Here is a 25,714-nt window from a genome sequence, read left to right on the forward strand (position 1 = left end):
GTGGCATCATTAAAGGGTGGACCCAGCTTCAGTGTGGTTTTGGAGTCTGTGACTGCCTTTACATACCCCCCACCCCACCCCGGTCCTCCTGTTGTGGAGCCTTTCCACATTTACAGTGGGCTCCCAGACAGCGACCACATGAGTGCTGAGAGGGGAAGCTTTTAATTTTCAAGGTTCCATAGAACTCAGTGAAACAGCTCCATCTAGTGGCTATTTTAATCACATAATATCTTGACTTTAAAAGATGGTTCATTGGTTCCAGATCTTTTTGAGATGGAATAACCAGGAAAAACCTCTGGATGTGCCCTGGAGGTTAATGATGCCATAAAAAGGGCCCGCAAACTTCCATGAGTGAGCAATCTCAATAGCAGGATAAGAGCTCTGTGTGAAGGAGCCCTCTGGGACCAGTTCTGCAGTGGTGGGGCTCATGTGTTCTTCGGCACCGCTGGCTGCTTGGTGGTGGTGGTTGTGCTTGGCAGGGTCCCGGTCCTGGAGGTGGGTGGAGGCAGAGGAGGGTCGTGAGTCAGGGTGCTGCACCGCACGAGGGTGCAAATTGGTGGGAAGAAATTTCCTTGAGTGGAGGTAATGACTTTAAAAGGTGCTTTGTGCCTCCCCAAATGAGCTTTCAGCAGGGTGCTTTGGGATGACTGTGAAATCTCCACTTATGCCCTGAGAACAGTCTGCCAAACATGCCTACTTAGAAGTAACTCCTATGGACTTCCACTGCACTTCCTTAGCAGGGAGCACGGAGGGGGTGGCGAAGCCTATTTGAATTTGCTGTGAAACTCCACCCACATATGCCCGACCTTCATGCCGTCTGCAGTCTGCCACCCAAAAGTGGTTCTTTTTTTGTATATGCCACTGCAATTAGCTGCATGTACCATGGCAGGAGTAAATCCCATGGCACCATGGTACACCGTGCATAATGTTGTACACCTCCATCATGTCTCCCCTCATTCGACTTTTCTCTAAGCTAAGCAGTCCCAGCTGTTGTAACCTTCCCTCATAGGGGAGTTCCAGCCCCTTGATCATTTTAGTTGCCCTTTCCTGCACTTTTTCCAGCTCTACTATAGTTGCCTTTTATGTAAAATCGGCTCTTGTGGAAAAGGCCAAGCCGCCATTTTGCACAGAATGGTGGGTCAGCGGAGGAGCTGGACGCCGTGTGCCACTCAGCAGGCACCACGGATCATCACACACAGCAAGCAGGGTCGACTGACTGGCAGGGGTCCGGCAAGCTGTGGACGGCGCAGATGGGGTTGGGTTCACCCATCCCTACTTAAGGGTCATGGGGTTTTGGAAATTAAAGACACTTTCTTGCTTAACCCAGAAGTAATTTATTGAAAAGAATTAAAGCATACATACAAAAGATCAGATGCTAGCAATAAGCATTCTGTAAGGTTACATTCCATTCATACATACTAATGATTCTAACTATTAGACAGGCACATTAAAAGCCTGTCCAGTGTAATTGTCTAGCCGGTTGGGGGGAGAAGCAGCAGCAGTGGGGAGAAGGAGGCGGAGGGAGATGGATGTGGGGAATGGGATGGCAGGAATGGGGAGTGGAAGAAGGCTGGTGATGGACCTAGTTGAGCTTGTGATCAAAGAGAACAGCAGCCAGCAAGCTGCTGACCCCTGGAGACCCACAAGTGATGGGATAGAGGAGCAAGGAAAAGCTAACTCGGTTTCCCAGAAAAGTGGGAGTGGGGAAGGCGGGGCAGGTGGTCTGACAAGCTAACGGACTTGCTGGGGAGAGATTAGTTAAACAGAGGTGGTGTTTTCTATCTATCTGCAGTTTGGGGTGTGATGAAGTTGGAGGGAATGGGGTACCTCTGCAGAAAAAGAGGGAGCAAGAAGAGGAGCAGAGGGAGGGTGAAGTGGGGCTTCACAAGATCCCTCTTGCCAGAGTGAGGCTTTTTGGGGTCAAAGACTCCTAACTATTGGGCTGTCTGGGAGCTGGTGATCATAGAACCATAGAATAGCAGGGTTGGAAGGGGCCTACAAGGCCATCGAGTCCAGCCCCCTGCTCAGTGCAGGAATCACTGATGTGTTTACAGATTTGAATTTCATTGTTAAAACTCAAACAGTGGCAAAAAACACCCCACCCCGTCTCTGCTGGCTCATCGAAAGGAAGATGTGTGCTAGTTTGGGTAAAACTGACAATCTTTCATTCCTCTCTGCTTAAATAGGAAGGCAAAAACTAAGACCTGCTGAGTATGTACCTTTTAGTTCTTTGGGGCTGGTGTCTGGAGCCTCATTGTAAATTTGGAAGTAACGTCCAAGGAGGGGAAGAGGTCCGAGGATTAAGTCTGGAAAACAACAGCCATGGCAGAGGGGTGACAGCTTCATGTCATGTACAGCATTCTGCTTTGCATGTCAGGCCTGGAGGACTCCTCTTGTCTTTTCCCAGACAGGAATGAAGTCTCCCTTTCTATCTCAGAACAGCAGAATATTGTCTTGCAACAGGCTCCTCACGCTGGTTGAGCTGGCCTCCCTTGCAAGCCTCCTCCTTTTATAGCCCTAGATAGCATCCCATAACTGCTGCAACAGCCAAATAGATTAGAAGGCCTTGTTTAAAGAAACAAGGGAGTGTATTTGCCATAGCTTCCAGTGAGTGGAAATTTAGGGGGGTGTCTCCATGGGCCATTGCTGCGAGCTGGCTGCATTTGGAGGTCGTTCGGGGCACATGCGGGCTGCCATCCCGCAGCCACCCCGGAGCGTTTTGCAGAAAAAACGGATTTCCTGACACTGCGTTAAGTTTGATTTTTTTCCTTAAGTCAGGTTCTCTGTGCTGTAGTTGCTGTGTGCCCCAACCCCCACATTTACCTCGGGTATGCTAGCCCTGCCCAGGTGTGTGCCATTCACCCTGACCCAGGTCAAGGGGTGTTTCCTGTCCCTGTCTTTCCTGTCCCTGTCTTTCCCAGCACAGACGTATGTGTGTCTGTTCAGAAGTAACTCCCATTATGGCCAATGAGGCTTGTTCCCAAAATGCGCACTCCCAAGTTATTGAGATTCCCATGAATCGAAATAACACATTTAGGAGCCTTAAACCTATGTTGAAGCTGCATTCTTCGATGTTTACTTCCTAGCTTTTTGGAAGTAATTAATTCACAGCTTCGCTCCTTCATAGCATCAGGAGCTTCAGGGGAAAGGGGATTAGAAAGGGGGCTGGCTGGAGCCACGGTGCTTCAAATATTCGGAGGGTTAACTCTCCTAAAGGCTATGAAGTGCTATGTCAAAGGTGCATGTCTTTGATGCCTGCTTCCTTGCTTCTCAGAAGTAATTAATTTGCAGCTTTGTACCTTCGCAGCATCGGGAGCTTCAGGGGAGGGAGAAGGCTGCAGCTGTGTTTCTCTACTGTTTGTTTAGCTGTAAGGAAGGATGAGGTGGGGAGCCTCTGGCATTGGAGGATGGGGAAGCCTCTCACATTGGTTGATCAGCCCCTGCCAGTCTGATGATGTTCACTCCAAACCGCCCACCCCACCTGGAAGTATGTTACTGTGGAGCGACTTAGAATGGTATGGTGCACTCGTTTGTGGAGCCTTGAGTGGACCAAAGCAGATTCCCTGAAAAATCTGGGTAATCTTCCATTTGCTTCTCCTCCCATTGTCATGGAGATCCTCCCCCCCCCCCGTCAGTTTAGCCCCTGGGCAAGGGAGATTTTTGTTTGTGTGTTTGTTTAATCAGTGGAAAGGACAATAAACAATGGGTAGCGGATTAAGGAGAGGTTGTGGTTTGAGCTCCCCTAAGAATGTAAGAATGTTTCTCCATGATGCATTCGCTGCATCATGGAGAAAGCAAGAGAATTCCAGAAAAATGTCTATTTCTGCTTCATTGACTACGCTAAAGCCTTTGATTGTGTGGATCACAACAAACTGTGGCAAATTCTTAAAGTGATGGGAGTACCAGACCACCTTACCTGTCTCCTGAGAAACCTGTACAAGGGTCAAGAAGCAACAGTAAGAACCAGACATGGAACAACCGATTGGTTCAAAATTGGGAAAGGAGTACGACAAGGCTGCATATTGTCACCCTGCTTATTTAACTTATATGCAGAGTACATCATGAGAAATGCCGGGTTGGATGAATCAGAGGTCGGAATTAAGATTGCTGGGAGAATTATCAACAACCTCCGATATGCAGACGATACCACCCTAATGGCAGAAAGCGAAGAGGATCTAAAGAGCCTCTTGTTGAGGGTGAAAGAGGAGAGTGCAAAAGCTGGTTTGAAACTCAACATTAAAAAAACTAAGATCATGGCATCTGGCCCCATCACTTCCTGGCATATAGAAGGGGAAGAAATGGAAGCAGTGACAGATTTTACTTTCTTGGGTTCCAAGATCACCGCAGACGGTGACTGTAGCCATGAAATTAAAAGACGCTTGCTCCTTGGGAGGAAAGCTATGGCCAACCTAGACAGCATAGTAAGAAGCAGAGACATCACCTTGCAACAAAGGTCCGTCTAATCAAAGCTATGGTTTTCCCAGTAGTAATGTATGGCTGTGAGAGCTGGACTATAAGGAAGGCTGAGCGCCGAAGAATTGATGCTTTTGAACTGTGGTGCTGGAGAAGACTCTTACGAGTGCCCTGGACTGCAAGGAGGTCAAATCAGTCCATCCTAAAGGAAATCAACCCTGAGTGCTCATTGGAAGGACAGATACTGAAGCTGAAGCTCCAATATTTTGGCCACCTAATGCGAAGAGAAAACTCCCTGGAAAAGACCCTGATGCTGGGAAAGACTGAAGGCAAAAGGAGAAGGGGACGGCAGAGGATGAGATGGCTAGATAGCATCACGGATGCAATGAATATGAACTTGAGCACGCTCCGGGAGAGAGCGCAGGACAGGAAGGCCTGGCGTGCTATGGTCCATGGGGTCACGAAGAGTCGGACACGACTGAACGACTGAACAACAACAACAACAACAACAAGAATGTAAGGGGCTGAATTGCTTTGAGCCTGGCTCAGTGCACTCTTTCTAGATGTACACTTTAAAAACAAAAACAAATGGAAATCTAAACTCTTAACTTGGTTTGAGGTCTATATCTAAACTTTATGTTTATAGTTTATGAGCTGCACTTAAAGACATAAAATTTGAGCCTACACTGAGCCTTAACTGAAGCTAGCCTACACGTGGTATTTAGAAGCAGATTTTTCCACTAGCCAGGTCTACACTGTGGCTATGTATGCCTTTTATTAAAAAAAGGTAAAGGTGTCCCCAACCAGTCGTGTCCGACTCTAGGGTGTGGTGCTCATCTCCATTTCTAAGCCGAAGAGCCAGCGCTGTCCGAAGACGCTTCCATGGTCATGTGGCCGGCATAGCCCTTTCCAAACTTGGAGTTAGTCTAGGTATCTGGCTGTGGTAGTCAGCAACTTCTCAGAAATCTCTGAGCAGGGCTACAAAATCTCTTTATGTTTCTGCAGGATTATCCTTCTGAGATTTAGCTCCCTTTGCTGTGCCCTTGTTTTGGCTTCAGCTGATGATTTAGGAGTTTAAATGATGACCTGAGTGAATTAAAAAAAATACATAAATGGGTCGCAATTACTTTCTCCTCACATGGGTGCTTAACTAGCATGTGTGTTTCACTTCTTTTTGCCTTGCCACGTTGTCACTGGGGCTGAGACACTTTGTCACCAGGTCTCCTCCTTGTGCTCAGTGAGCTGGGCTCTCTTGCATGTCAGCCTATTTTTATAGCCACTTGGTCCTCATGACTCTGTGGGGGACAATTGCTTGATCATGAACTTCATGGTCTGCACTAGGCTTGTTGCAATGGAAGAGCTTTTTTAGCTGAGCTCATCAAAACAGTGTCAAAATGTTGAAAACAAGCTGAATTAGGATAACATGCATTAGCATTTTTGCAAGCAGATTTTAGCTAAGAGAACACAATAACTTTCCCCTATAAATGCATTTAAGTTCTATTTGGAAGTGCAATGCAACATGTTCTCCACTTGGTAGCCTCTTGCTTGCTTTCCCTACCCACTGGCCCATCTTGTTGTACCCTTTTCTGTTCCACAGCTATTTGGCTGGCGGTGGACTGATGGCACTCGGTTCATGTATACCAGCTGGAAGCCTGGAGAACCCAACAATAACGGAGGGCAATTTTACTGTGCAGTTCTCACACCTGCTTCAGGTAAGCGGGGGGGGGAACGTCATCATGCTCTCAGCATATGAAATCAGAGTTGGATTTCGGCATTAAAAGACAGCAGCTGCTCTGTCCCTGACCTCTTCTGCTGTGTAATTCTCTGTCTGATCATCATCTTATCTCTCTCAACATTGGGCACAGTGCACCATCCTCTTGGTCTACTCCTTCCATGAATTCCAGTCTTTGATCTAGTGATTTTCTCAGAAGCATTGTCCCCTCCTTTCTCTTCTGTCATTTCTTCCTTCTCCTTAGTGTCTGCACTTTTTATGTGCAATTAATCCCTGTCATCAGCTCTTAACACACTGGAATATGGATGGAATGCAAAGGGACTGGAGATGGGCAAAAACTGAAAAAAGCAACAGTTGGATACAGGAAACTATAGACATATCATCTCAATGCTGATAACTGGGCAAAATCCTAGAACACATTATTAAGCAGTTGGTCTGTAAGCTTCTAGAAAATAATGCATTGATTACTGGGAGCCAACATGCTTTTATCAAGAATAGGTCATGGCAGACCAATCTTATGTCCTTCTTTGTTAGAGTTACTACTTTGATAGATCATGGGAATGCCATGGACATAGTATATCTTAATTTCAGCAAAGCATTTGACAAAGTTTCCCATGATATCCGCATTGACAAGATGATAAACTATGGGTTGCATCCAGAACTAGCTAACAATCATATCCAAAGAGTGCTCATTAATAGTTCTGCATCAACCAGGAGGAAGGTCTCAAGTAGACTGCAGTAGGGCTCAGTCCTGGACCCTCTTTGCCTGGCTCGTCTTATCGGAACCTGAACCTTGCTTCTCTTGACTTTGCCTTGTCAGAATCTGAACCTTGCCTTGCTTGTTGTTGCTTTGCCTTGTTAAAACCCAAAACTGTGCCTGGTACCCTGTCCAGGTGATATCACCACCTGGGATAGGACACCTGGCCATCTCTTGCACCTACTGCTGAAACCCGTTCTTCTTCAGTTTCATTTTCATTGTGGCAGTCTTCTCCTCTCTAGCCTTCCGTGGTATCCTCTTGGTTGTTGTTGTTCAGTCGTTCAGTCGTGTCTGACTCTTCGTGACCCCATGGACCATAGCACACCAGGCCTTCCTGTCCTGTGTTCTCTCCCGGAGTGTGCTCAAGTTCATATTCATTGCATCGGTGACGCTATCTAGCCATCTCATCCTCTGCCGTCCCCTTCTCCGTTTGCCTTCAGTCTTTCCCAGCATCAGGGTCTTTTCCAGAGAGTTTTCTCTTCGCGTTAGGTGGCCAAAATATTTGAGCTTCAGCTTCAGTATCTGTCCTTCCAATGAGCACTCAGGGTTGATTTCCTTTAAGATTGACTGATTTGACCTCCTTGCAGTCCAGGGGACTCGTAAGAGTCTTTTCCAGCACCACAGTTCGAAAGCATCAATTCTTTGGCGCTCAGCCTTCCTTATAGTCCAGCTCTCACAGCCATACATTACTACTGGGAAAACCATAGCTTTGATTAGATGGACCTTTGTTGCAAGGTGATGTCTCTGCTTCTTACTATGCTGTCTAGGTGTGCCATAGCTTTCCTCCCAAGGAGCAAGCGTCTTTTAATTTCATGGCTACAGTCACCGTCTGCGGTGATCTTGGAGCCCAAGAAAGTAAAATCTGTCAATGCTTCCATTTCTTCCCCTTCTATATGCCAGGAAGTAATGGGGCCAGATGCCATGATCTTAGTTTTTTTAATGTTGAGTTTCAAACCAGCTTTTGCACTCTCCTCTTTCACCCTCAACAAGAGGCTCTTGAGATCCTCTTCACTTTCTGCCATTAAGGTGGTATCGTCTGCATATCGGAGGTTGTTGATAATTCTCCCAGCAATCTTAATTCCGACCTCTGATTCATCCAACCCGGCATTTCTCATGATGTACTCTGCATATAAGTTAAATAAGCAGGGTGACAATATGCAGCCTTGTCGTACTCCTTTCCCAATTTTGAACCAATCGGTTGTTCCATGTCTGGTTCTTACTGTTGCTTCTTGACCCTCGTACAGGTTTCTCAGGAGACAGGTAAGGTGGTCTGGTACTCCCATCACTTTAAGAATTTGCCACAGTTTGTTGTGATCCACACAATCAAAAGCTTTAGCGTAGTCAATGAAGCAGAAATAGACGTTTTTCTGGAATTCTCTTGCTTTCTCCATGATGCAGCGAATGTTGGCGATTTGATCTCTAGTTCCTCTGCCTCTTCGAAACCCAGCTTGTACTTCCGGTAGTTCTCGGTTCGCATACTGCTGAAGCCTAGCTTGTAGGATTTTGAGCATCACCTTGCTGGCATGTGAAATGAGTGCAATTGTGCGGTAGTTTGAACACTCTTTGGCGTTGCCCTTCTTTGGAATTGGAATGTAAACTGACATTTTCCAGTCTTGCGGCCATTGTTGAGTGTTCCAGATTTGTTGGCATATTGAATGCAGCACTTTAACAGCATCATCTTTTAGGATTTTAAATAGCTCGGCTGGAATACTGTCATCTCCGCTAGCTTTGTTCTTACTAATGCTTCCTAAGGCCCACTTGACTTCACTTTCTAGGATGTCCGGCTCAAGTTCAGTGACCGCACTATCATGGCTATCAGGGGCATTCAGATCTTTCCTGTATAGTTCTTCTGTGTATTCTTTCCACCTCTTCTTAATCTCAGCTGCTTCTGTTAGGTCCCTGCCTTCTTTGTCCTTTATCATGCCCGCCTTTGCACAAAACTTTCCCTTGAGATCTCCAATTTTCTTGAAGAGATCTCTAGTCTTTCCCATTCTGTTGTTTTCCTCAATTTCTTTGCATTGTTCATTTAAGAAGGCCTTCTTGTCTCTCCTGGCTATTCTCTGGAACTCTGCATTCAGTTGGATACATCTTCCCCTTTCTCCCTTGCTTTTCGCTTCCCTTCTTTCCTCAGCTACTTGTAAAGCCTCATCAGACAGCCACTTGGCTTTCTTGCATTTCTTTTTCTTTGGGATGGATTGAGTTGCTGCCTCCTGAACAATGTTACGGACCTCCGTCCATAGTTCCTCAGACACTCTGTCTATCAGGTCTAATCCCTGAAATCTATTCCTCACCTCCACTGTGTATTCATAAGGGATATGATTGAGGTCATACCTGAATGGTTTAGTGGTTTTCCCGACGTTCTTCAATTTAAGCCGAATTTTGCAACAAGAAGCTCATGATCTGAGCTACAGTCAGCTCCAGGTCTTGTTTTGACTGACTGTATGGAGCTTCTCCATCTTTGGCTGCAAAGGACATAATCAATCTGATTTTGATATTGACCATCTGGTGATGTCCATGTGTAGAGTCGTCTCTTGTGCTGTTGGAAAAGAGTGTTTGCTATGATCAGCGTGTTCTCTTGGCAAAACTCTATTAGCCTTTGTCCTGCTTCATTTTGTACACCAAGGCCATGCTTGCCTGTTATCCCAGTGATTTCTTGACTTCCTACTTTAGCATTCCAATCCCCTATGATGAAGAGGACATCTTTTTTTGGTGTTAGTTCTAGAAGGTGTTGTAGGTCTTCATAGAACCGATCAACCTCAGCTTCTTCGGCCTCAGTGGTTGGGGCATAGACTTGAATTACTGTGATGTTGAATGGTTTGCCTTGGATTCGTACTGAGATCATTCTATCGTTTTTAAGATTGTACCCCAGGACTGCTTTTCCCACCCTTTTGTTGACTATGAGTGCTACTCCATTTCTTCTAAGGGATTCTTGCCCACAATAGTAGATATGATGGTCACCTGAATTAAATTCGTCCATGCCTGTCCATTTTAGTTCGCTGGTTCCCAAGATGTCGATGTTCAATCTTGCCATCTCATGTTTGACCACCTCCAACTTACCTTGATTCATTGATCTGACATTCCAGGTTCCTAAACAATATTGTTCTTTACAGCATCGGATTTTCTTTTCACCACCAGACACATCCACAGCTGAGTGTCCTTTCGGCTTTGGCCCAGCCGCTTCACTCTTTCTGGCGCTACTTGGAAATACCCTCTGCTCTTCCCCAGTAGTATATTGGACACCTTCCGACCTGAGGGGCTCATCTTCCGGTGTCATCTCTTTTAGCCTTGTGTTACGTTCCATGGGGTTTTCTTGGCAAGAATACTGGAGTGGGTTGCCATTTCCTTCTCCAGTGGACCACATTTTGTCAGAACTCTCTGCCATGACCTGTCCGTCTTGGGTGGCCCTGCACGGCATAGCTTATGGCTTCACTGAGTTACACAAGCCCCTTCGCCACAACAAGGCAGTGATCCATGAAGGGGAGACAATCCTCTTGGTTGTCTCCCCTCTATCCTGTGCTCTGCTGCCAAAATAATTCACTTCTATCATTGCTCTGACTGCACAGTTCCCCTCCTGGATCCAGCACAAACTCCTTGCCTTCACAATCCTCCATGGACTTGCCCACCAATATCTCCCTACATTTTCATCACTGCCCATCTAGTTCCAGCACCCTCAGCCAACTGAAGGTCTCCTTCTCCCTCAAATGACTCTGCCCTTTTGCTATTGCTGCCCCTTACTCCTGGAAACCCCTCCCCCGAACACCTAATGCCACTTCTTTCAAAGCCTTCCTCAAAACCCACCTCTTCCATGAAGACTTTGACCCAACCCCCTAGTCCTACTGTAACCAAACCTAAGTACAGGTAACTGCAATAGTCAGATATTCTTCATCTGTTTACCTCGCCACTATTTCCCTTCCCTTCCGCTGTTATCTCCCTGGGTCATTTTTTCTATTATAAGCCTCTGTTCTCTCTTAATGTGTAAAGGGCTGTGCCCACTGATGATACTGTAAAATATCTATCTGTCATCATAATGATAAAATGCAGAAGAAGGGAGCCACACTTTCAGTCCTGGGGGCACAGCAGAAATGTTGTGCCAAAGACAAATGTAGGTGGGGCAGTGAAGTAGGAGGTGACGCTGAACTACGGGGGCTGAACTGCAGGAGCTGTGCAGGGGACAGCTCAGTGAAAATGTTGTCCCAGTGACTGCGTTTGCACCACACACTAACCCACGGTGGGTTAGTGTGTTGTGTGAACATGGACTAGTTTTATCAGGGTGGGTTGTTTTTCAGAAACAACCCACCCTGATAACCCATTGTCTGTTCTAGGAATTGTTTCACCCATGATGGGTTGGCGTTAGGGCTCTGCATCGCTTCAGTTTTGAATCTGAACTCCAAAGTGAATTGGGGCACTTCAGAAGATCCGAAGTGGAGCAGAACTGCACCGAGGTGCCCTGAAGCGAAGCAGGTCGCTGCCGAAGCACCTCGGTCTGCCTTGGAGATTCGGAGCTATTTTGATGCCTTCTGATGCCCAGACAGCCTGTCTCCAAATGTATCAACTTGTGAAAGACCAGGGAAGGGGAGAGGAGGAGGAGGAGGAGGGAGTGAACTTTGGTGAATGGCAACTCTAGCTGCCAAATTAGGGCTGAATTTAACCCAGCAGTCTCCAATCAATGACAGTGTTGGAAGAGGGATGGGGTGGGGGTGGGGGGATACTGTATATTTATTTATTTGTTTGTTTATTTGTTTATTTATTACACTTCTATACTGCCCGATAGCCAAAGCTCTCTGAGCAGTTTACAAAGATTAAAACATTTAAAAATACAACATACAGATTTTAAAAGCCAGTTCCATAAGAAACACACGAGCAGAACAATATACAGGAACATATATCTAAAACAACTTCAACAAGCAATCTCAAAGCAGTCAACCATAACCATATGCCATTCCAGGATCAATTAAACCTTATCATATGCTGCCAAATGCCTTGGAGAAGAGAAAGGTCTTAACCTGGCTCTGAAAGGATAACAATGTTGGCGCCAGGCGGGCCTCGTCGGGAAGATCATTCCATAATTTGGGGGCCACCACTGAGAAGGCCCTCTCCCTTGTCGCCATCTTCCGGGCTTCCCTCAGAATAGGCAGCCGGAGGAGGGCCTTAGATGTTGAGCGTAGTGTCCGGGTAGGTTTGTGTTGGGAGAGGCACTCCGTCAGGTATCATGGTCCCAAGCCGTGTAAGGCTTTATAGGTTAACATCAGCACCTTGAATTGGGCTTGGAAACGTAAGGCAGCCAGTGCAGGTGGGCCAGAATTGGTCTTATATGTTCAGACCTTCTGGCCCCCGTTATCATTCTGGGCACCGCATTTTGCACAAGCTGCAGCTTCTGAACCATCTTCAAAGGCAGCCCCATGTAGAGTGCATTGCAGTAATCTAACTTGGAGATTACCAGAGCATAGACAACTGAAGCCAGGTTATCCCTGTCCAGATAGGGGCGTAGCTGGGCCACCAACCAAAGCTGGTAGAAGGCACTCTGTGCCACTGAGGCCACCTGAGCCTCAAGCGACAAAGATGGTTCCAGGAGGACCCCCAAGCTATGGACCTGCTCCTTCAGGGGGAGTGCAACCCCATCCAGAACAGGTTGAATACCCTCCATCCGGTCAGCAGAACTACCCACCAACAGCATCTCAGTCTTGTCTGGATTGAGCTTCAGTTTATTAGCCCTCATCCAGTCCATTGTCACAGCCAGGCACTGATTCAGCACATCCACAGCCTCACCTGAAGAAGATGAAAAGGAGAAATACAGCTGCGTGTCATCAGAATACTGATGACAAAGCACTCCAAAACTCCGGATGACCGCACCCAATGGTTTCGTGTAGATGTTGAACAGCATGGGGGACAAAACCGACCCCTGTGGAACCCCATAATGGAAAATCCATGGGGCCGAGCAGTGTTCCACAAGCACCACCTTCTGGAGCCGACCCTCCAAACAGGAGTGAAACCACTGCAATGCAGTGCCTCCCACTCCCAGCTCAGACAATCGTTCCAGAAGGACGCCATGGTCGATTGTATTGAAAGCTGCCGAGAGGTCAAGGAGAACCAGCAAGGTCACGCTCCCCCCGTCTCTCTCCCGACATACTGTCGGTCATCATACAGGGTGAACAAGGCTGTTTCCATGCCAAAACCCGGCCTGAACCCCGACTGAAATGGATCTTGATAATCAGTCTCATCCAAGAGTGTCTGGAGCTGGTTAGCAACCACCCGCTCAAGAACCTTGCCCAGGAAAGGAACATTTGCCACTGGCCTAAAATTACTAAGATTTTCCAGGTCCAGGGAGGGGTTTTTTTCAGGAGTGGTCTCAGTACCGCCTCTTTGAGGCGGCCTGGGACCACTCCCTCTCTCAAGGAGGCATTACTCACCTCCCTGGCCCAGCCAGCTATTCCTTCCCTGCCAGATTTTATAAGTCAAGAGGGGCAAGGATCTAGTATGGAAGTGGCTGCATGGACCTGTCCAAGCACCTTGTCAACGTCCTTGAGCTGCACCAACTGAAACTCATCCAGGAGAACAGGACAAAGCTGCGCTCTGGACACCTCACCAGATTCACCTGCTATAACACTGGAGTCCAAGTCCTGGCAGATGCAAGAGATCTCATCCTGGAAGTGCCTCGCAAATGCATTACAGCAGGCCTCAGAGGGGTCTGCAGTGTCCCTGGGGCCGGCATGTAATAGCTCCTGGATGACTCTGAACAGCTCTGCTGGGCGGCAGACAGAAGATTCAATAGAGGGATCAAGATGATGTTTTTTTGCCACCCTCACTGCCCCTGAATATACTTTACTATAGGCACATATCAGCATTTAATTGCATCCACTAGGAGTTCTTCTCCATCTGTACTCAAGCTGTCTCCTGTTTTGGTTCATCGCTCTCAGCTCTGGGGTATACCACGGAGCAGTACAAGCTCTACTCAGGAGAGGGCACTCAGGAGCAATCATGTCAACTGCCCGGGTCATTTCTGCACTCCACAGATCAACCAGGGTTTCGACAGGAGAGCCCACCATATCAGCCAGGAACCTCCCCACAGTCCTCTGGAAACCATCCAGATCCATTAGCCTCCGGGGGCAGACCATTTTAATAGGTCCCCCACCCTTGCAGAGGGGGAAAGCTGCTGTAAGTCTAAACCTCAGCAGGTAATGATCTGACCATGACAAAGGGACTGATGCAAAGTCCCCCACCTTCAGATCACCATCATGTCCAGTTGAGAAAACCAAGTCTAGAGTATGCCCTGCTACATGCGTCTCACTGATGACATGTTGGGATAGTCCCATGGTCGTCATGGAAGCCATGAAATCCTGAGCCGCCCGAGACAAAGCGTCCTCAGTGTGAATGTTGACATCCCCCAGAACCAACAGTCTGGGGGATCACAACAGTGCACCTCCTCCGTCAGCTCAGATAGGGAGTCTGTTGAGCAGCGGGGTGGGTGGTGCACCAACAGAGTCCACAATCTGTCCCGCTGGCCCAAAACAAGGTGCAAACACTCCAGACCAGTAGTCACATGGACAGGAGCCTGTAGAGGGAGATGGAACTCCTATAGGCCACAGCAAACACCCCCCTCCCTGGCCTTCAGGTCTTCCCTGATGCTGAACCAAATACCCCGATGGACAGAGCTGGGAGAGACAAACTCCTCCCTGCTCATTCGCCCAGGTCTCAGTTATGCATGCCAGATCAGCCGTCTCCTCCACTATTGATCATGGATGATAGAGGTCTTATTCTGAACCAATCTGGCATTTAATAGCAGCATCCGGAGACCTGAGGGCTGGCTGATAGAGCAAGAATATATTTCTCTATATATTAGAGAAAAAAGCCAGTGCTTGTTTCATTGCAAGAGAGAGGTAGTTACTGGAGAGAGCTGATGGTTAGTTAGTTGGCTAGATCTGTGTGGTGTGTGTGTGTATGTGCGTGTGTGTGTGAGTGAGTGTTTTCCCAAGTAATGTGTATTGCATTCCATTCAGCCAAAGAGATCCTGAGGTCATCTGCTGTGAAGCTGAATAGGAAAGGGGAGAGGGGTTATTTGCACTTCAAAGAAAACTATAGCAGAGATTAGGGATAGTGACATCCCAATCCCTGCTTAAGCACCTAACTTCTCTGATTATCCCTTTATGACCTTTGGTTTGAGTTTCTGAGAACAGCACATTTTATCTGTGCCTAACACAAAAACTACTGGGCCAAACTGTCTGATATTTGGCAGATGGAATCCCCTCCATGGGGGCTGAGAGATCCTCAGATTTCATGCACTTCTGTGGAAACAGAGAAAAGTTATAGCTCTTTGCGGTGAGAGTTTTTGTTGAAAAAAAATCAAATTTCACCAGTTCCTAGCATAAATGGATCACCTCCATGGGGGCTGCCACGTCACCAAATTTCATGTTTTTATCATGAAAACTGAAAAGGTTATGTCCATGTCTGTTTTCCAATGCAAGTCAATCGGAAAACATAAAATCCGAATAATTCAGATATCCGAATCTTGCTTCAGATCTGAATCCGAAGCAAAGTGGGTTGAGTCTAAATCAGTCTGAAGTTGAAGTGGGGCTGCTTCGGAAGGTCTGAATCTGCATCTGAAGTGAAGCAGGTGGTCTGTGCACAGCCCTAGTTGGTGTATTGTCTGAATCCAGGACACCCAATCCATCATGGGTTGAAGGAAGTGGTGAGTGAGTCGCTTGGCAAGAACAGCAAAAACCTCTGCTGCTCTTCCTGATTGCAGATGTGATTGCTCTTTGCGACATGGTGAAGATGCCTCAAGCTTCCCTCACCAGTGGCAGCCCCTGACGGTGCCCAAACAGCACTTTAGAGGCTCTATCACTGGTTGCCTGCCTTTTAAAAAAAATATTTTGTGTGTTCCAGCCATTTACGCAAATGGACCTTTCTTTTCTTTTGGTTGGTCTTTTGCTACAGCGCTATAGTGGAATAGAAAGCGGGGAAAGCAGGTGAGGAGAGCAGGGATGAAACTGACCAAGACACTGACAGAATAGGAGAAGTAAGCAGTACAGTGTGGGAGGAATTGAACAGGTTGCCCTTTTCTTCACTTTTTCCAACTCTACAATGCCCTTTTTGAAGTATGCGTCATCCCACTTTCCCCTCCCGATCGGAGCAAAAGGGAGGGTGCACTTTTCTATGAAAAAGAAGGGATGCTGACTCAGGGAGGGGTGCACTACAAGGAGGTTGGGTCCACCCTTAAAATCCTGAGCATCCCTTGCAAAGTCAGTAATGTGAAGCACTTTCCCCCTTTTCCCCGTTTTTTCATTGTGCTATAGCGCTATTCTGATGGAGCAACTGACAGCTGCTGGAAACATTGTGTTCCTGTTCAATTTCCACCACACTGTATTGCTCATAGGTGATGTTTTCACTACTCTCCCCATATCTTGGTCACTTTCATCCCTGTTGGCTGCTTTCCCCACCCCCACCCCTTAAAAAAAAATTGGCATGGTGCTATAGTGCTATTCCACTATAGCACTAGTGCAAAAGACAGACAAAAACAAGTTAAAGAAAAAAAAGCTGGTGACTAACAAGGGGTAGCCATTGGAACGGGCAGTGGGTTATGGCGGACAGGGAAGACTGGTTCTGCCATGCAGGATCCTGGGATCCTGGGTGGAGGACTGAGATAGAAGGAGGAAGGGGGAGGGGGGAAACAACCAATGCAAGCCTGATCATCTATCAGGTGCACAAACCACCCATTGCGGGTTATGTGCAAAACAACCCACAGTACGTAGCTTGTCACTCACAATGGGCTGCCATGTTGTGTGAACACACCCAGTGTGGCTGCTGTGAAAAAAGGCAAATTCCATGTTAGGCATAATTAGGAAAGGAGCTGAAAATAAAACTGCCAAGATCACACTCCTCTTAAACAAATCTATGATGCAACCACTCTTCGAATACTCTGTACAGTTTTGGTCACCACGTTTCAAGAAGGGCATTGTAGAGTTGGAAAAAAATGCAGAAAAGGGCAACCATAATGATCAAGGGGCTGGAGCAACTCCCCGATAGGGAAAGGTTACAACAGCTGGGATTGTTAGCCTGGGAAAAAGTTAAGTAAAGGGAGATATGATAGAGGAGGAGTACACAATTATGCATGGTGTGGAGAAAGTGGATAGGGAGACAGTTTTCCCCTCTCTCATAATACTAGAATGCGGGGTCATCCCATGAAGCTGATTGGTGGGAGATTCATAGAATAGAATAGTAGGGTTGGAAGGGGCCTACAAGGCCATCGAGTCCAATTCAGGGCAGATAAAAGAACTTCTTCACACAGCGCAGAGTTAAACTATGGAATTCACTTCCACAAGATCATAGAATCATAGAATAGTAGGGTTGGAAGGGGCCTACAAGGCCATCGAGTCCAACCCCCTGCTCAATGCAGGAATCCAAGTCAGAGCATCCCTGACAGACGGCTGTCCAGCCTCGTCTTGAATGCCTCCAGTGTGGGAGAGCCCACCACTTCCCTAGGTCATTGGTTCCATTGTCGTATTGCTCTAACAATCAGGAAGTTTTTCCTGATGTTCAGCCGGAATCTGGCTTCCTGTACCTTGAGCCCAAGATTCCGTGTCCTGCATTCTGGGATGGTCGAGAAGAGATGCTGGCCTTCCTCTCTGTGGCAACCTTTCAAGTACTTGAAGAGTGCTATCATATCTCCCCTCAGTCTTCTCTTCTCAAGGCTAAAACATGCCCAGTTCTTTCAGTCTCTCTTCATAGGGATATGTTTCCAGTCCCCTGATCATCTTTGTTGTGATGGTAGTGATGGTGCCCGCTTTGGATGGCTTTAAAAGGGGTTAGACAAATTCATGGAGGACGAGAAGGCTAACAATGGCTACTAGTCCTGAAGGCTCTATGTTACCTCCAGTATCAGAGGCAGTATGCTTATGTAAACCAGTTGCCTGGGAACACAGGTGGGATGGTACTATTTCACTCATGTCTAGTGATGGCCGTCGTGGGGAAATCTGGCCCTTTTGGGGCTTGTCAGATTTTCCTGGAGCCTCCAGCTCAGCTTGCATTTGCAAGCCAAACTGCAGGCTTTTTTTTTTTTGGAATCCAGGAAATTTCTCAGGTTCCCCCACTCCCCAAATCACTATTTTTGCAAATTCCAGCTACAATTTTGTGTAATTTATGGAAATGTCAGCTTTAATTTGTGTAATTTGCACAAATTGTGGCAGTAATATGCCCAATTTTGCACAAATTGCAGCTGCAATTTGCATAAATAGTGATTTTAGAAAAACAAACAAACAGAAATTCGCAAGCTGGCCCAAGTCATACAGATCAAGTCAGGCCAGCTCACCAGTTTACAAGCTGGAGTCCAGGGGGCCAAGCTGCTGAAAGCTCAGCGAACTTCATCCTCCACATGGATTCTTCCAACTTCCCTACTTATGTCCTACTTATGGGTTGGCCACTGTATGAACAGAATGCTGGACTAGATGGACCCTTGGCCTGGTCCAGGATGACACTTCTGTTCTTATGTATATGTTTGGGAGGTGATCACATCCGTCCAGGAGCATAATGCTGCCCATTAGGAAGGCAGTGGGGCTCTGTGTTGAAGCATGTGTGATTGCCCCAAATTAGATAATCTTGCCAAAGCAGTTTCCTACAGAGAGGGATATGTCCATAGACATGGCCACCATTTCACTATCCCTTCCTTCTTTCAGGGAATAAGCAGTGGGAAGATAGTAGCTGTAATTCCAAGTTTCCATTTCTCTGCAAATGGAGAGCCTCGTAGGCCAAGTGCTCTGCATATCTAGGGAGCGCTCAGCACCTTTTTGGAAGCTAATTACGCCTGCTGAGCTGAAGATGTTTCTCCTGCACCTTCCGAGACCCTTCCCCACGGTGCAAAACCTCTTTGCCAGAGACCTGGAGTCCATCTGGGCATTAGGCATACTGTTCCCGTCGGCTGTGACTAAAGGTCACTTCGGCTTTCTCTGCCCGTCTTTCTGGAGAATGTGCTCCTCTGCTTGGTAATAAACTTTGTCAGCAGCTCCAGTTGTTCTGGGTCTGTTCTTCCACCCCTGGACAGACAGCTGTCCCTTTCACCTCTCCCAACAAGCTTCACTTGGGGGAGGGTCTGTCTTCCACAGTGATAGGAAGAGAATGAGCACTCATATCACCCTCGTGTTTACTAATTAGTTTTTTTAAGGCTGTCAGCCTGAGGCTCATAGCCCAAACTGGCCACATCCCTCTAGAGTCAAATTCACCAATCCGGGCCATAGATCCTTCCAATATAAGATGTACAACAAAAGCAAGGACTGATGCCACATGTCCTACATTCAGACACAGATGCAAACTCGCATGTGTACCTGTGTCATGATGAATGTGGGAATAAAGGGATCTTTGCCAGAGGTGTGACATGCACCCAGCAGGTTTATCCACTGTGCTTCAACAAAGTGGGGAATTGCTACTTCAAAATTAAGGGGAAATAGTTCAAACAATCACTCAAGTCCAAAGTTACAGACTTTATTTTTAACAGATATTGGAAATGGGTTACAAAAGAGAAAAATGGCTTTGTCAGTATACCAACCCCCTAGTACATGGGCCAATACGCTACTTCTACTAGGCCTGGGATAGGAATAGAAAAAAATGGAGATGGGGGAAAGTAACGTTTGCCAAATAAGGAGTGGAAGGAGGCAAGGGGCAAGGAAGGGGACTGGGAGGCTATACATCCCGAGACGACTTGGGTGCTGGAAAGAATGGTGGGTAATGGGCGTGAGATGGATACATTTAGAGGAGTAAAGGAAAAGAAATAGAGTATAACCAATTATAATTATCTGGCTTCAGAGAAAGAGGAACCCGCAAAAGACCTCAGCTTCTGGTTGGTCATGGATACTTGGAAAAAATACTGTGGGCACAGGCTAACCTCACGTGTCCTGGCTTTTGGGTCACAAATCAAAATAGGGTGAAAGACTCAACCTGATTGTTGATAACTGGATGCACCACATTATCAATAAACATCCAAACGAAAGGCCTTTGGACTGGTGATAATAGGAAGACCAAATGGAGCCTTAGCCATTATGAGGGACCCTGGAGCCATCACACTTTTGTTCAAAACCAGAATGAAAATGGACAGCCTTGAAATGTGGCATCTCCTTAGATCAGGGGTGCAGAAATTCAGGCCCAGAGTCCCAATCTGGCTCACCTAGGGTCCCAATCTGGCCCTCTGGGGTTCCCCAGAAGGTCACATCCCCTTCCCCACAACTTTAAAAACAGCATGTTATATTCCTGAGCCCTCCTGCCATGAATTCCTGTTTGCAGGGAGAGAAGTGAAGGAAGGATGGGAACAGTAACATAACTTCATGCAATAACAAGATCAAGGTGATGAAATTCATTGTATTTCTCATGAAAACACGATTATAACAAGGGCAGAACTGAACGCACGCAGCACAGCTATGGCACTGTCTCTGGCAAGCAAACTTTTAATGACTCCCATTGCCCCTCATTTGGTTGAGACAGAAAAACATGCTAGCTAATGAAATCCCTGGTGAAGCCAACTTTTCCCCATTAGCAGCCCCTGCCCCCACCCCAGTGACCTGCTCCGTGGAGACAGTTTCCAGCTATTGAGTGGAAGTCCCAAGTGGAGACATGAAGCTGGAAAAGTTCCTGCTCAAACATCAGCTATTAAGTGTTATTTAGAATAACCAGTTAATTAATGGCATCTATTCTCCATCTCTGGGACTGACAAAGAACAGAATAAGCCTGTTGGAGAAGTTGTTTGCTGGGTTTGCAGTGAAGTCCTGTATTCATACTCACGTGCTGAACTGGTCTTATGAACTGTTCAATACAACACATCCTAATGTGTTCATTCAGTAGACAGAGCAATCCATTTGCCAAGTGGTAACTTACCTTACGGTGCATTTAACCATGACCATTTGTAACAACTTGCCAAGTGATGAATGGAACCTGTCATTTACTAGAGGGTCTTTCCACACCATCCAGTGCTATATCCTGAATTCTAATAGTCCCTGCTGATGTCTAAAAATGGGGGCTGCTTTCCTTTGTGCCTGCCTTGCTGCTTTTAAGATCATCCAAGCTCTCTGAAGTAACCTTACCATGCATTTGCACCCAATCAGACATCCAGGGAAGCAGGCGACATTCCCACCATATGAGGGATGCTACAGATGTGTACAGCCGGCTGTATGACCTCTGTGGCAATTTACAGCATAGTAAATGGTCATCTGTATTTTGGGATGTTGGAGAAATCAGCAACAGAACCAAATGGGTATGGATTTTTATTAATCCAATTCGCAGATTCCATAGCGGATGGACTGGCTTCTCCCCTGTTGGGTGGATTCTGTGGAGTTGCGGACCATTTTTCCAACTTTCCTGAATGTTGTGCAAATTTAGTCCATAGAAAAATGTGCAGAATTAAAAATCCAGCCAAAAATATGCATTTCCTCCATAAGCTAAAGTGTGAAAATGCACATATTGGGGGATTTAGCACATTTGGGGGGAATTTGCACATTTTCACACATCCAAATTTGTGCAAATGCAAATTTGCATAAATTCAAAAGCTAAAATCTGATTCTGTCACTGGGCAGACGACAGAACAATACGCGCCTGACAATCCACAAAACACAGACAGAACTGATTTTATACAATCCGTACACCCATTGCTCTTCACCATCCCAGTTCTAGGTGTTTTTTTCCCAATTCTCTTGGGTAATGTAGGTCCTCGCACCAGGAATGGAAAAATGATGTGAATTCCACTTAACAATCTTGGGAAAGTAGCTTTCTCCAGCCTATACCTGGATCTCGATTGTCAGTGTTGGCCTTAGAGATGTTTGCACCCAAAGCTCAAAATCAAAATGGCACTTGCTTCCCCTGCCCATAGCACACAGAGAAGGAGGTGGGAGACGACAAGGAAATGGCAGTTCCTTTAAGACGTGGAACAGAGGAGGCTGCCTTATACCGAGCCAGACCGTTGATCTAGCTCAGTATTGTCAACACTGACTACCAGTGGGTCTTCCTACCCCTACCTGGAGGTGCCGCACATTGAACCTGTGACTGTTTGCATGTGAAGCAGGTGCTTTCAATCACTGAGCTACAATCTTTCCCCAAATGAGAGTTTTATGTCTTTGCTTACTGATAAGGCCAGTTCTATGAATCCCACAAATCTTTTCCCCATTTGATTATCCACAGTTGGCATCATGATTCTATGATTCTATGAGAAATGCATCTCATAGAATCATAGAATGGAAGGGGCCTATAAGACCGTCGAGTCCAACCCCCTGCTCAGTGCAGGAATCTAAGTCAAAGCATTCGGTATGGTCTATCCCCAAGTAAGTATGCATAGGGTTGTGGCCTAAAACGGCTACATACAACAGCAATCATATCTGGGGATGTTGCAAAAATCAATCAAATTATCAATTCACATTTTTTGTAAGCAAAATAAAGTTGGGAGAATGTGTCTGGTAATCACACACACATATATGTACACACACACACCACACCACCACAAAAAATGAAGAGTTGCAGGTCTACCAGGACCCGTTTAATCCTCTGCGTGGTCAGGTTCCTATCATAGCTGACTCCTGGGGTATGTAGTAAAAGAAAATCAGCATTGCTGAGCCTCAAGGCATAGAATCAGTCTAACTCTTCCCAAGCTGCAGCAAATGTTTCTTCATAATCTAGACCTCAGCCATGTGCTGCGAGAAGAGACCAGGAGATGCCCCACACAATCAAGAGCAAAGAGCACCACACTAGAGCACTTATAGAGTAAAAGCAGTCAACTCAAGCAAATAAGCCAAGCCAAATGCTGCAGGGCAAGACAGTATCCCATTTCTGGGTCATGAAATAATCAGACCCAAGGAAAATGTCTCCTTGACACCCCAAATATGGCAATCAATCATGCTAGATCCATTTGAGCAACTGCATCAGAAAGCAGCTCTTAAGCATATAAGACCAAAGGCCACCTAATGCAGCAATCTGTTTACAATGGTGGCCAAGCAGATGCCTCTGGGAAGCCCACAAATAGGGCGTGGGCAATACCCTTCTCCCCCTCTTGCTCCCCAACAACTGGCATTTCAAAGGTAGGCTCAGGGTCGACCCCCTCCTTGAGGCAGACTAAGGCAACATGTCTTGGGCCAGCCCTGGGTCGACTGCCTCTGAACCTGGAAGTTTCATATCATCATGGCTAAGAGCATCTCTACACCAGCCTAAAATCCTGCATTTAAAGCGGGGCTTTCTGCTTCCATTTTAAATGCAGGATCACGACGGACTCCCTTTACACGTGCTTCCTTTCCCCCCCTTTACCCCTCCTTTCCCCCTTCTCTGAGTCTTCCATATGTTTCATTATACAGCCGCTAGATGGCGCTGTGGTCTAGCTCCTCCTATTGAGGTTTTCCTTTTTCATGAGGGAACTCCAGCGGAACTCAAGCACTGTAATTTGATAACTCATTATCTCCAATCTTTTAAACAATGGAATAAAGGTCATTTAGTGTGGGAGATGCCCTGGAGGTTGCCGATGTCGTATAAGGACCCACAAACTTCCATGAGTAACCGATTTCAATAGCAGGATAAAAGCTCCATGTGAAGAAGCCCTAATAGTCATTGATAGACCTCTCCTCTTCCAGGAATTTGTCTACCCCCCTTTAGCCATCTAAGCTAGTAGCTGCATCTTTGATGGCAGCAAACTCCATAAATAGGTGGAAAAGTGTGTGTGCATGTGTGTGTGTGTGTGTGTGTGTGTGTCCTGATCCTATCAATCAATTTCAGTGATTATATGGGTGGGGAGGGAAATCGCTCTGTCCACTTTCTCCACACCATGAATCATTTTATAAACCTCTCTCAGGCTCCCAGCTTTTAAAAGCCCTAAATCCTTCAGTCTTTTCTTGCAGGAAAGTTGCTCTAATCCCTTCCACAGCAAATGGTAGCCTGGGATGGTGGGATCTGTAGTACAACACATCAGGAGGGCACCAGGTTGGGGAAGGCTGCATCATTTTGGTCACCCTTTTCTGAAACTTTTCTATACGCATGATAGCTTTTTCAGATGGGACAAGGACAAACATGTCCTTTTATAAAACAGATGCCATGTTACATTTGGAGTCCTCTAGCCACACAAGCTTTATATAGGCCAAAAGAAACATCTTTTTATAAAATGTCTCCATTGCATTCTGGAAATTCACCCTTCCCAAGGAAAATATTTTTTGCCCCCCACACCCTGCAAAACTGGTTCTATGCTCATTGGAGTCAGATGTGGGAACATTTGGGAGAGCAGAGTTAATAATGGGTCTCTCTGACAAGGATCAACGGGCTGGGAGGAAGAGGGCTGTATGCTCAGCTTGGGGTTATTTGGATGCAACCGAGGGTGGGAGGAAGGCTAACGACAGAGTCTTTGAGAGAACTTCATCCTAGTTCCATTGGGCTGAGTACCTTTCCACAGATTTCTCACCTCAGTGTTGGCAATGTGACTGAGTCCCTTTGGACCCTGCAGAGCATTAAATACCTTCTCCCCCGTCATTACCAGCTTCACAATGCAGGGAGCGCAGGATCTGGTTCCCAAACAGGTAAGACAAGGGAAGCAAAGGGGGCCATCCAGGTGTCTATTACTGGGCAGGGGTTAAGGTTAGGGGAATTGTGCTCCTGGCTGGGGAAGGCAGAACACGGTTCTCAGCAGTTTTGCCCCTTTGCTAAACAGGGGGCCACACACACACAGGCAAGCATTGACCACTTGTTCAGATTGATGGACGGCCTGGCTTGAGATCCTCTTTCCAGTATCCCTGGTGTCTCCGGCAAACACATTGGCACAGATAACAAAGAACGTAAGAACAGCCCTGCTGGATCAGACCTCAGTGAGTCCATCTAATTCAGCACCCTGCTTCCTACTGTAGCCCACAAGATGCCTCCAGAAAGCCCCCAAGCAAAGCAATAGTCCTCCCTATTTTGTGCACCAGCAGTTTGCTTAGAGGAACCCTGTGTCTGCTGCACATAGAGGTTCTGCTTTTCCAGGCTCAGCTTTTGTGACCTAAGTGCTGAAAAGTGATAACATTCAAGTTTGAACTGAAGCATTATTGAGCTATATATTTATTTGTGTATTTACTTATTTTTAAATTATATCCCACCCTTCCCATTCATTTTGCATTGCCCAGGGCAGCTCACAGCAGTTACCAATAAAATAATAGCAAAACATAAGCTAAAACAATATAAATAAATGACAGGTACACGCAGGCACAGCAGGTGTACAATGGCTAAGGTAACGGCTCACCAACCTAAGAACTTCAATACAGCAAGGCAAATGCCTGCCAGAATAAATAGATTTTAACCAAGCAATGAAGAACAGTGTGAGATAGGGGGCCAAATGGATCTCCTGGGGCAAGATGTGCCCACAGAAAAGGCCCAGTCTCATGTCCCAACAAGCTGTGCCTCAGCCACAGATAGGACATGGAAAGGAGCCTCCCCAACAGCTGTTAGGGAGATGGCTAGTTATAACATTCATTTTCCCTCCAGGGTGGAGAGATCAGACTGGTTGCTTGGAGGCTGAAGATCAAGCTAACTCTTTTGGAAGACAAGAGAAAATATTTTTAAAAGGGTGAGAAGGAAATCCACTGTTTTAAAAACTTGCCTGCCTGACTTTGGGAAGAAACTGGTCGCCCCAGTTTTGCACCAGTGGGACACAATAAGAGAACGAAGGATATTTGGGGCTGTACTGTTTGATTCATTTTATTTTTTATGTTTTAATATCCATAGTGCCTTTTATTAATACATTTCATTCTATTTTTGAACAAAATGAAGAACTTAAATGAAGGAAAAATTTAATTACCTTTGTATAAAGGTGGTTAATTCAGACACAGGATCGATCAATCCCA

The 25,714-nt window shown here is 46.4% G+C and overlaps 1 protein-coding gene across 4 annotated transcripts in view; it reads left to right on the top strand.

Annotated features, from left to right (window-relative positions):
• LOC146339226 (lithostathine-like) overlaps nt 1–18,898 on the top strand; it is a 33,583-nt gene extending 14,685 nt beyond the window's left edge. For 2 of the 4 annotated variants that reach the window (XM_084811659.1, XM_084811656.1), the window contains exons 5-6: nt 6,011–6,125; nt 18,569–18,898. In XM_084811659.1, the coding sequence (XP_084667785.1) occupies nt 6,011–6,125; nt 18,569–18,639 (186 nt within the window). In that variant the 3' untranslated portion in view covers nt 18,640–18,898. The remainder of the gene's footprint in view (nt 1–6,010; nt 6,126–18,568) is intronic. The other 2 variants (XM_084811660.1, XM_084811657.1) reach the window with 1 other exon arrangement.
• The last annotated feature ends 6,816 nt before the right edge of the window (nt 18,899–25,714 follow it).

The sequence above is a fragment of the Heloderma suspectum genome, chromosome 7 (genome assembly GCF_057233095.1).
Source record: "Heloderma suspectum isolate Gila_16-S chromosome 7, 16-S_ref, whole genome shotgun sequence".
Classification (NCBI taxonomy): domain Eukaryota; kingdom Metazoa; phylum Chordata; class Lepidosauria; order Squamata; family Helodermatidae; genus Heloderma; species Heloderma suspectum.